Genomic DNA, 13,170 nt, shown 5'->3' with positions numbered 1-13,170 from the left:
ATTGGCCCCTAAAAAATTACATCAACACTCAGACTTGTGTGATCTTTCATCAGAACATTCTGGAATTTGAATTTGAAAACCCAATTGTCTCTTTTCAATTTAAAAATCCATTTAAATTTAACCTTTCATTCATTCTCATCTTTTACAGGCCCTTGCTGAGTCTCCTTCATATTAGTCTATCTCATATATTAGTTTTCCGAAGCTCTTAAATTTATATCTAACTTCCTATATCATTTATCAATTCTATAATTTTAAATTGTGATAAACAAGATTGCAGGACTCGGGGGTCACCGTTTGTTTTATTGCTTTCATATATTCCATAAGCTCCTCCTGGAACCCTCAAATTTGGCTATGATCTCTTCTCCTGTGGAATCCCACAGCCCTTTAAATCTTACTGTATTAGGTATCTGTTGCTATGCAAGCAAGTTACCCAAATACAGCGGCTTAAGACAATAAGGAAATGGCAACCCACTCCAGTATTCTCGCCTAGGGAATCCCATGGACAGAGGGGCCTGGTGGCTACAGTCCATGGGGTCAAAAAGAGTTGGACGTGACTCAGTGATTGAGCAGCAGCAGCAAGACAGGAATGCACATTTATGTTCCCACTCGGTTTTTGTGCATCACAAATCTAGGAAAAGTTTGCCTGAGTGATTCTGGCTCAGGGTCCGTCCCAAGGTTACAGTGAAGAAGCTGACCAGGATTGCAATAATCTGAAGGCTGCATGGAGTCTGGGGATATCCATTTCCAAAATGGCCCACTCACCAGGCCAGGAAGTCTCAGGCCCTTGCTAGCTCTTGGCAGGAAGCCTTAGTTCCTTGTCATGTAAACCTCTCTAAAGGACTGTAGGATGGCAAGTGATTTCCCCTAGAGTGAGAGATCCAACAAAGCAAGGCAGAAGCTGCAGCATTTTTCATTACTTAGCTCTAGAAATCATTTCCACAATATGCTATTGATGACAGAGGTCCGTCTTGTTCAATGTGGAAGGAGACTGCATTATAGTAGGACTATGGGGGTTTATCTTGGAGCATGGCTACTATATGCACCTAAACTTTAAAGTATACATATTTAATTCTGTTTTATTAATTTAAACTATTGAACTATTTATGTGGCCACACTACACAGCATGCAGGGTCTTAGTTCTCCCACCAGGGAGCTAAGTGGAACCTCGGAGTCTTAATCACTGGACTGCCAGGGAAGTCCCAATTACTGAACTATTTAAATGAGCATCCTCTCTTAGCCATTACTGTATTTTCCTTTCTTGCTGTTACTCAATGTTGGTGGAGCCATATGCCCTTCTTGAAAGAGTCCAGATATTTTATTGTCCTTTTAAGATGTAGTGGTAAATCATTGTTTTGTGAGAATACTCTCCACACTAAACTTAATTCCTAAGTTTTTCGTTTTGAAACTCAAAACTTTAAGCAGAATCAATAAAAGTTGTGTATCCTACAATTGGTGAGAAAAAATGATTAAGTTCACATGAAACGACTGTTAAAATTAAATAAGTATCTGTTCACAAAATAAGCCTTAACATTTTTAAAGGCTTGGTTATCATACAGAGCATAGTCTCAGAGCATGAAACAATTAAATAAATAACAAAATAATACCTAAGAAAGAAGGTATAGTTCTCAATTCATTTCTTGAGAATCACATTATTTGGACACCAAAATCATGGGTGTAAAAGAGTAAGAGTAAAGTAAGTAAAAAGAGTAAGAAAAGAAAATTACAGTATAACTTCATCAATAATTACAGATATAAATTTACCAGCAAAATTAAAAGTCCACAGTGCAAAGGTTGCCATAGATTTGAAACAATAGAAATTGTCATACACTGCTCTCTGGTGTGTAAATAGGTACCAATTTGAAAAACAGTGTGGCATTATGTAATAAAATTAAGTATAAGAATAGCTAGCAATTCTACTAAAAATTTACTATGAGAAATCCTCAAATGTGCATTACAGGCATGTAAATTAAAAAAACTAGCTGAACAGTACATAATAATAATAACAAAAAAGGAAATGCCTCAAATTACTATCAGTAAAATGTGTTAATAAGCTGTTGCATATTCATTATCCATACAATGAAATACTATACAACAGTGAACATAAAAGGACTATATCTACACACGTCAACATGGACAAATCTGAAAACACGAAACACATTTTTTGAAAGAAATCAAGAGGAATTCACGGATCATTTCTTTCAAATAAAATTCTAGAACCATCTGAACTAATCAAGAGAGTTTTGAAGAATACATATAGATTATAAAGAAAATCAAGGGAACTATTAGATAAAAATTCATCCTTCAGATTACCTGTGTGACCAAGTTATCGGGGGGAATCAATTTGGGAGGAAGAACACTGAGGACTTCTAAGTAATGGTAATATTTTATTTCTTAATTTGGTGCTATCAACAAGGATGTTTGTTTTATTTTTAAAAACTGAACATAAATAAATTTATACACTCTTAGATATGTGTGATTCTAAACAAAAAGTATAAATACAAGCTTTCCAACAGTTGTTTTAGAATGGTGAACATCTTCAGAAATTGAATTATCAAAGAATATAAATGACTTAGGCTGTCTATATTTTAGTGTGAAGTTTAAAGTTATATTTAAAATAATCCATCCTCATTATATTACTTTGCTCTGTATTCTGTATCCTTAAACTACTTTCAGAATATTTTAGAATGGAAAAGATGGACTGTTTTCAATGAATATATAAGCCATGTCATTCCATTCTTTTGTCACAAGAGGGACTAGATAGTTAGAAAGTATGGTTTTCCCTCCTTTTGGTCTTAAGAATATTTTTCTGTGTTAGCATTTAAGTTTCACACACTCTGTATTCATGTCAGTGCACGTGCTGAAGAGTGTAGTATTCTTATATATATTTCATATCAGCAAAAATGTTAAGATAAATGTTAGCTTGCCATTTTGCTTCTGAATTGATAGAAAAGTATATAGAAATTATTTGACTTAGCTATTCTCATTTTTGGTAAGTAGAAGAAATAAATAGAATACAAGTTAATATCTCCTGATTTCTAATACTTTTTGGATCAAATCTGGGGAAAAGAAGGGAAGGAAAGAACAGGGAATGAGGGAAGATGGAAGGAGAAAGAGTTTATTTTCTTTTTATCACACCATTGTGTGTTTTAGTCGCTCAGTAGCGTCTCTTTGTGACCCTATGGAGTGTAGTTCACCAGGGTCCTCCTTCGTGTGATTTTCCAGGCAAGAATACTGGAGTGGGTAGCCATTTTCTTCTCCAGGGAATCCTCCTGACCTAGGGATCAAACCTGGGTCTCCTGCATTGCAGGCAGGCTCTTTACTGTCTGAGCCACCAGGAAAGCCTGTAGCACTCTCCCATCTACTTGAGCAGGAAAAGTAGATTAACTGTAGTACAGAAAGAAAAAAGATGCTATTTTCATTTATTTTACTTTCACTTTTGAAAATATATATCGGAAATATGGACCCATACATGTTCTGTTCTAACTTATAATAATGCATGAAACCAAACCATCATGCTATTGCGTTGTGCTGTGCTGTGATCATTCGTGTCTGACTCTGAGGCCCCATGGACTTTAGCCCGCCAGGCTCCTCTGTCCATGGAATTCTCCAGGCAAGAATACTGGAGTGGGTTGCCATTTCCAACTCCAGGGGATCTTCCCCACCCAGGGATCGAACCCACCCCTCTTGCAACTTCTGCATTGGCAGGCAGATTCGTTACCACTGAGCCACCTGGGAAGCCCTGAAACCATCACACTTCTCTAAAAAAGTAAAAGGATTATTTCTGGTGACACTATCCACTCCACAGAAGCTTTCAGAGGTCAGTTCACGTGTGGGCCACTACTCTTTTCCCAGCTGCTATTTCCTTTCTCTTCTCATCAGTCCTTTAAACACCTGGAAGTGCTGGTTTCTCAGTTCCTCTTCTATTGTCTGGGATTTCCCCAGAGCATTCTTCTCTATCCCAGGATGGCTTCTGCCTTCTTTCTTCCCTGGAATTATAATGGGAGTTGTTCATGAAGGAATTTGAGGACTCAAGGAATAAAAATCACATATGCTTCATGTTTTTAGGTATTAGCTGTAATACACTCATACATCAATCCTAAATCATACAAACAAACATATTCAGTTTTTTATTGCTGTGGTAATGAATTAACATAAACATCTGGGTTTAAAAACCCACAGATTTATGTATTATCTTACAACTGTTTAGGTCAGAAGTGCAGTATATTGTCTTATTCAGTCGCTCAGTTGTGTCTGACTCTTTGAGACGCCATTGACTGCAGCCTGCCAGGCTCCTCTGTCCATGGAATTTTCCAGGCAAGAATACTGGAGTGGGTTGGCATTTCCTCCTCCAGGGGATCTTCCCAACCCAGGGACTGAACCCATGTCTCTTGCATCTCTTATACTGGCATTTGAATTCTCTACCACTTTTCCACCTGGGAAGCCTTTGCAGTTGATGTAGTTTTCGTGTTTAAATTACGTAGTCAATACTGACAATATAATGCAAGTAATTAGAAAAAACAAACAAACAAAAAAAAAACTGTTGAAAATGCTCTGAAACAAATCTTGAAACTCTTTAAGCTGTTGAATATTGATGAAGTTGTCTTGAGTGGCAATTAGATCTTCCTCATTGAGATTTTCAAGTGATAAGCTGTATCATCGCTGATCAAAAATTGGAGTTGATATTCTTACGTTTGGTGCAAGAATTAACTTTAAGACTCTTTCCTATTCAAAAATATTTGATTGCTAGTAATGTTCTATTTCTTGATCTGAGTAGTAATTGTGTTTATAATCTGTATGTATCTCATATTGTTCACTTACAAAATATCCTATTTTCTGTATGCATATTATGTCAATAAAAAGTCCAACAAATCTGTTAAGTCAATTCCCCTCAGCTGTGAGACAAGTCACTTATTTACATGGCTTTCTTAGTTTCTCCCTATTTCTATCTTTCTTAAGAAGATAAAAACTTCTTTAAAATCCAAGGCCAGTGAAAGTTATTCATTCACAGCTCTGGGACCTTTCCTGTTAGCATTTTGACTTGATAGAACTAAGTAATGACAATAACAAATCAAATTAAAATGTGTCTTTTTAAAGAGATAATTCCTAAAACACACAAATTGTAAGGCCTCTTGTAGAATTTTTTAACTTTAGTTTAATAATGAAGTTTTTTTTTCCCCCAAACAATATTTGAACATATATAACAAATATAGACTATCACACACGAAGCTTCTCTAGGTAAAATCTGAGTGAAGACCTGAGGGGCACACTTACTCCATATCCAGTCTTGGCTTCAGCGTCTGTTCCTCTTCCACCACCATCCTTCCCCAGGAAAACCATTGTAAGGAAGAGGTTAGGGAAAACCACTGACCTGGTGCAACCTCCCTCAAGTGACAGAGGAACACACCAAAATCTGAAGAGGGGAAAGGGACTTACCCAAACTAAGCACTTATCAGATTGGTATGCTGGTAAGATCTTGTTTTTCATCTGGCTATTTATTTTGGAAAAGTCATTTAATTTCTCTAAACCTCAGTGTCCTCAGATGAAAAATGGAAGTGGGCATACCTACTTCAACAGATGTCCGAAAGATAAGAGACAGTGTCTGACACATACTGGGTGCTGATGAATAAGAACTGCTAGTCATTCCTACTCCGGAAGAAAGCCCCCAGATCTGCGGGAAATAAAAGAGCAAAACTAATTGGACATTAGCTTAAATATGTTATTTTTGGTTTATTTCAGGAAAGTAGTAGATCATCCAAAAAGGCGATTTGGTATCCCTATGGATCGAATTGGAAGAAACCGGCTTTCAAATTCCAGAGGCTAATGGATTCTAGTTGTGAGTAAAATTTGAAGAAATAACAATACCTGCAGGCTTTGATTAATATTTCACAGTGGGCTAATTGATCCATCTTGGTTTATAAGTCCCCCTTTGGATCTCTTGGCTTATAAACTGTTTTTCAAACATTTCTGTACTTGATTAGTATATTGATGTTAATTTAAATGACATTAAAAAACAATACCTAGATCTACTTTGCCCTAAAAAGAAGACTTATTCTCACAAACTTGCATATTGAATATTAATATGCAAACAGATTAAAGTTATAATTATCAATAAATCATTTTCATAAATATAAATAAACACATAGCAATCCCTCTATTATTAAGAAGACACATTCTGGTGATATACACCATCTTGTTGCTCATAACTAAACTACCCAATTATCATCATGAACCAGGAGAGAAAGTGATATAGCAGAAAGGGTATCAGGCATGAAATCAGGACATGTAATCCAAATCTTGGTTCTGTCATTCATTATCTCATTTCCATCAAGATAACTTATTTCCCTGCAGCTTGTACATTTAGATAACATTAAGGGTGTTGTGAAGATTAAATTAGATGCCTATACTAATTCTAAATTATATTAGACACATAATATGTGCAAGTGATAAGAGTTTATATTAACTCTATGCTGAGCCCTATACTTAGTTTTATTTACTCATCATATTCCATAAAGTAAGTACTATTACTATTCCAATATCTTGAAAAGTAGTACAGTATAAGGGGTAAAATACCAGGTGGACAGGTCCGGTTTTGTGGGTCATATCCTGGATCATCTATCTATTAGCTGTGGCAACTTGCTTAAATTCTGAAATCCTCCTTCATAAAATGAGGATAATAATAATTTCAACCAGATTGCATTGTCCTAAGGATAAATGAATTGGTATACACTAAGATGGCTGGATGGCATCACTGACTCAATGGACGTGAATCTGAGTGAACTCCAGGAGTCGGTGATGGACAGGGAGGCCTGGCGTGCTGTGATTCATGGGGTCGCAAAGAGTCAGACACGACAGCGACTGAACTGAACTGAACTGAAGCACCTAGAATTGTGCCAGACATAACTAAGTAATCAATAATAATTATTATTATTGTACAAGTAAGTGGAAAGCTTATATTAATTAACTCAATGATACAAGTAGAATTCAATTCCAGAAAGCGTAAGTCATTAGCTTATATTTTAAATGTATTTAATTATACATATTATATGTTTTAAATGGTAAATATTTTTTGGACACACAATCTAGGCACTCCCAGTAAGGCTTACAGAGAGGGTGCATCCTTTCTCCCAAACATATTAAGACAGCTCAGAACTGTTTTGACAATTTCAGACTACACAGAGAAAGCTCTGCTTTTTGCTTTTCTCAAAATAATCCTCAGACTAATGATGAAGAGGCCCAGAAGCACCACATTAGCCTTGACCCTCTTAATTTGTCATGCTGTTTTGCCTCCTCATCAACCACAATGAAAAATCAGTATTTTACCTCAACTATCTCATTCACAGAATGGCAATTAAAATAATTTTTCCCTCTATGGAATCATTAGTCAGTGAAGTGGCAAGGTTACTGAATGTCCATAACTATAGGAGGACTTAATGAAAATAACCAATGACACTGCCTTTTGAGCAGCACCATCTTCAAAACTCAAGTTGAATTTTTTTTATTTCTAGAGATATACTAAGAGTGGTTACTCTTCAGGGATGTTAAAAAATCAACACATTATATTTGAGTAGGAACTAATTGCTATTAAAAGTTAAGTAACTCCTAGAAATTGGGGCCACAACCTTGCAGTTTCTTGATGTATTGAGAACGTTATGACACTGAGATTAAAATAATTAAATTCAGTTGGTTTCCACATATATCCCATCACCTTTGCAACTCTGGGTTATCACCCATTTTAATATTTCTGAATTTAACCAAAACACATGTATGACATAAAAACCATATAAGAAGTTCATTTTTCCTATAAATTTTACATATGTTTTAGACCATAAAAACTCCAGAGAGTTATTAAACTATGAAAAGGGAGTTGAATTAATGTTTCCTGAATCATTGCTATGTGAAATCCAAATTAATATATTATGTCCTTTACTTAATAGATTTTATAGAGCATCAAAGGGTTCCCTAGTTGGTAAATTATCTGCCTGCAATGAAGGAGACCGAGGTTCAATCCCTGGTTGGGGAAGATCCCCAAAACTGTTCCTATTATTAAAACCTAAAGATAGTAACATCGTAAAAATACGTTGAGAAAAGATTTTAATATCATACATTTTTCTCTTTCCCTTTCTTCAATCATTGTGGGTTCACCTGCTCAATCATAGTTTCTATTCTTTACTTCCTGCCACTATCACCAAGATTTCTCAGACATTTTTTGACTTCCTCGCATAAAGTTTCATGTTTTTATATTCTAAGAATAATAAAGGCTATCAAAATGTTTTTAATTTCCATTTAACTTTTCAAAATTATTTTGCTGTTATTTCTTATTGTCACAATATTCCTTTGAATTAAACAGGAGATGTAATATGTGAATCATTTAATAGATAACATAAATAATTAAATAATTTTCACATAATAATGCAATGAAATCATTTGAGATTCAAGAATATAAAGTTTCCTTCAACCTAAATCATTTTTGTAAATGAATGAGAACACAGGTTTTGAGAAGAATCTGATTTGCCCAAAATTTTACACACTTTTAGACAAAGCAAGCTCCAGGTCCCAGCCTCTGGACTTATAAGCCAACATTCTCTTCATAGCCCATAAGATCTGTGTGCTAAATTGTTATTGCTGACTTCACTGATTATCCATCTCTTAAACAAACAGAAATAGTATCTCAGACTTTATGAAAATCTTTGTTTCACTTCTGTGGGAGCTGATATACACTCTTTTGGGGCAGTTTTATTTGTGGGTTTTCACCTTCTGGGTTTCACTGTAAGTCATCACACTAATAATGAAACTGGTACTAACATGGAAGTTTTTCTTGGTTTGAGGTCAAGTCTAGATACAGCTGCTGTGTGTTACATAGTTTCCAGAACAAATGTTTGTCTCTTCCTGATACACATTTTGGAAAGGATGCTAATCTGGTTTTTACACAATGTCCTCCTCAAATTGTTAATATATTGGACCAAAGTTTTGAGTTTTTAATAGGTTTCAGTTCTAAGCAACTCAAATTCAGAGTGGTAAGGCATTGTAGCTTCTCTAGCTGCAGTTAGCAAAGTTCTGAGACTCTGCTGTTGAAACAGGATACCAACTTAATGAAATGTGGTAAATATGATCATTAACTGTGCAACCCCTTGCTGCCACAGTACCTTAAGACTTTTAAAAATGTAAAACATACGTTGTTGCATTATACCAACAATTTCTATTTTAGAACAATATTGATATACTATCATTCATATAAGCAACATACCTCTCAAATAACAGAAATATTATGTTTAAATACCAGCATATATTTGGATCCTTTAAAAAGAGCAAAATATACAATTATCAACATGTTAACAATAAACAGAAAGTAGTAATCAAATTTTATTTATCTTTCCCTTGTAACGGCAACATCCTTTGACCTAAAATTGGAAACTCAAAAGAAATAAAGGTAGGAGAAGAAAGGAGGTGTGGTTTCAGCATAAGCACCTACTTGTTATATTTAAAATACACTTTTTAATAAATTTTTATCTGAAATTATCGTTTTGCATTATTGTCTCTGCAATAAAAGACATGGCAGTTTAAAAAAAAAGCTATAATGAAACCTCATGTAATTAAAGTTTTAGCTCTTCTCAATTCAAGTTGATGGATTTCCCCTTATGCAGAGGTCTCACTAGCTGTAACATTTTCAACTTTCATTTTTGCAGACACAACTTCCTTGGGTGAAATGTCACAGAAACATGGAAGATATTTTGGTGAAGTTCTTCACACTCCTTAATGATTAAACTTCTAAGGAAACTTCTGTCATCCTTTCCAGAGCTTGAACTTCTGTTCATCACATCACAGTATTGTTATAACTTCAATTAAATTGTGCAGATAATTTCAATGCATGGATATTTTTAAAATATATATTATAGGTATTCATGAATGGTTACTATACCCCAAACATTACTTTTCTAAGGAACACAATACAGTGAAATGGTTTCTGTGTGCCTTTACCGTTTACATATATGAAATTGAGGGATAATAACTAAAGACTGACTAATTTATTTCAGTAGAATTTAGGTACAATCCATTCGATCATCACTGGGGAACAAGGAAAGACGATGCTGTGTATTTTCTCTTGAAGACTTTTACTCCTCTCTTATCTTTTGTCTGTGAGCCTCTTGGGTAATGATTATGAAATTAGGCTTCTTTTACATTCAAATGTCAATTCGGTTCAACCAAATAAAACACAATCCCAGTTCCAGATATGAGAGAAAAACTCTCTGAACAAGAAAAAACAGCGGTAATTAAGCCCATAAAATTTATTCTCCCAATAAATTGAGAAACACTGCAGGTCAGAGCGCACTGACTTAGAATCAGGAATCGAAGAATATTATTCATTTGCTGAGTTTGGCTATCTTGCGTCCCCTAACAACTTTCCATTTCTCTAAGTTATAACTTACAGTTAATTAAGAGTAGTGGTGGCTGATTAGGAGAGCTATTTACAGAAATAATAGATGAAATTGTGGGGGAAGTCAAATAGGAAACCACCAGAGCTCTTGGGGCCAGTTCAATTCACCTAATTGAAGCACAGTACATTTTAGCACGTTACAATAAGCAGTCTTCTTAATGTTAACCACCCATCTATGAATCCATTTAATCTGTTTCATATATTGTGTTTAATAAAGCATTGAAGAGTATAATATATTTGAGAATGATTTCTTTAAAATGATTCAAATTATTTTTAATTCTCCTGTGAAAGCATAAGGTTTGGTATTCTGGAAAGCCGTCCTCAGCAAAAACTGCACTGTTGCTGTAATTTAAGTGCATAAATCCATTGCACATTGTATATGCTTTAAAAACATACAGAGAATTTATCACTTGAACAAGAGATTTAGCATAAATTAGCAGAAGTTTAAAAAGCCTCTAACACTTCTTTAAACTCTAGTAATCACTGTCAAGCAGACCTGATATGTGAGGGAAAAAAAAAAAAAATTGACCAGTAGAGAAAGGTTTATTTTAGCTAAAAAGGAAGAGTGTAATGAGAAGGTTCAGTTACACTGGAAGAAGAGGAGAGAAGTGAGTAGTTGTTGATCTTAACTAAATATAAATCAACATACCATCCAAAGAATAAAATAAACTCAAACACAGAAATGAGCATATATAGTTGGCATTGTACACAAAGTGATTTTGTATGTAGTTTCTTTAGGGGAGAAATTTTCTAACTGCTGAAAATCTTTACATTTAATTTAGGAAAAAAAACTGAAAATGAATTATCCTTTGAATTGTAATAGAGGAACCTTAGCAAAGAAGAGTAAAATTTGAGAAAGCTCACAGATTTTTTTGATTTCTGTTCATCCTCTTGCACTAGAAATTTAGCGGTGGTACACAGACAAAGATCCTGCAGGACTTACTATCTGAAAAAATTATTTAAGTTATAATTTATCTTGCCCAACTTTGTGATGATTTATAAAAATGTATCCTATTCCTTAGCAACTCTTTCATTTTCCTTTCATTTGGATATTTGTCAGACTCTGCCTGCAATGCAGAAGACCTGGGTTCAATCCCTGGGTCAGGAAGATCTCCTGGAGAAGGGAATGGCTACCCACTCCAGTATTCTTGCCTGGAGAATTCCATGGACAGAGGAGACTGGCAGGCTACAGTCCATAGGGTCACAAAGAGTTGGGCATGACTGAGTGATTAACACTCCACTCTATTCCAATCCAACGGGGAGCTGCTGCTTCACGCTTTGACAAAAGGTATTAAAACCTAGCGTCCCTGAAAATTTCTCATGGCAAAGATTTAAAGTTGGATTAAACAAATTGATTTCCTATCTTCTTTAATTTTTAAATTCACAATCGTGCTTATGGGCTTCCATTTTAACTAAAGTAAGAAGCCACAATATATTGATTTACACTTTGTTCTAATGTGTAATGCATTTGTCTCATAGCATATACACCAGACATACATGAAGTAAAAAAGAAAAATGTTTTCTCTATTTGTAACTATTTGATTTCATATTTTAATTTCTACAGCTACTTTATATAAAGTAGAACAATCGTGAGCAGTATTCTAGTTTAAAATAAGATATTTGTTTAACATATCAGGAAATTAAGTCATAGTTTCTCTTAAGAATCTGATGTCATCTCATCAATTTGTATAATGTATTGTGTATTACTAAATCCAGCTATATGTCATTGAAAGTTACCAGCTTGAAGGGGCTTTTCATCTAGTTTCAAAGAAATAGATTATCTTTTCTTCCTCTTTGTTCCTGTGTGAAGCTTCATGTAGAAGTGAATAGAGATTTCTGAATTTTGGTGTTGATTACATAACTAATTTTTCATGGGGGATGTTAATTGCTGACTACAAAAACAAAAAATATCTAGGGAATTCTACCTTTACAGAATAAAACTTCTTAAGGCAAATTTTTAAAAATAACAAATTATAAGAAAAACTATTAATAACTTTCTGTAAAAGGAAAAAGTATCAAACTTTTTTAATAACATTACCCATAAAGTTTAAAAGTGCTTAAATATCATTCAACTGCACCAAAGTTAATAAACATGAGATGATGAAAACAGGCATTTTATCTTTGTTTACAATAATATCATGCTTGTGTTCACAGCAGATGTAAATATGGGAGAAACATTCAGGCATTATTAAGCAACTGTATATTTATGTACATTCAAGTGGCTCCTAACAAGTTTATTTAAAGCACTACAGGTATATTACTCAACTTGTTCTGTTTATGAATTTTTTAATTGTTTTTCACTTAATATCACTCATTCTAGGTCATGAGATAGTTTTATTGTTAAGACCCACACAATTAGCATATGTAGATTAACTACATTTCCCCTGTACTGTGATATAAGGGAATGCCCGAGGCCTATCTGGCCATTGATAGTCTACCATTGATATTTCTTAATTACAAACTTCCTTTGACAATGTTTCCGTGTCACCACAGGTGGTGAATAAAAGTGAAGTTGGATTCCCAGCCTTGAATTGATTAAATAAGTTTGTTCAGACATAAGTAAGAGCAGTTTAATCTGAAGATGTGAGAAAGAAATTAATGAAAAAAAAAAAAACTCAAAGAGTTTTTATGATTTGTCTGATGTTTTTAGTACACTGAATCTAGTCTCTCACAGACATGCTAAAAGTCTCAATTTCTGATACTGTGGTAAAGGCAAAGATAAGAATTAAGGGGCCCAA

At 34.4% G+C, this 13,170-nt stretch overlaps 1 protein-coding gene across 1 annotated transcript in view; it reads left to right on the top strand.

The window, feature by feature from the left end:
- The window catches only part of OSTN (osteocrin), a 36,560-nt gene extending 25,896 nt beyond the window's left edge, over nt 1-10,664 (top strand). The window contains exons 4-5 of the mRNA XM_005675118.3: nt 5,737-5,833; nt 9,684-10,664. Coding sequence (XP_005675175.1) covers nt 5,737-5,821 — 85 coding nt within the window. The 3' untranslated portion in view covers nt 5,822-5,833; nt 9,684-10,664. The remainder of the gene's footprint in view (nt 1-5,736; nt 5,834-9,683) is intronic.

Source organism: Capra hircus, chromosome 1, assembly GCF_001704415.2.
Source record: "Capra hircus breed San Clemente chromosome 1, ASM170441v1, whole genome shotgun sequence".
NCBI classification, from domain to species: domain Eukaryota; kingdom Metazoa; phylum Chordata; class Mammalia; order Artiodactyla; family Bovidae; genus Capra; species Capra hircus.
This window is presented reverse-complemented; position numbering and strand designations above follow the sequence as displayed.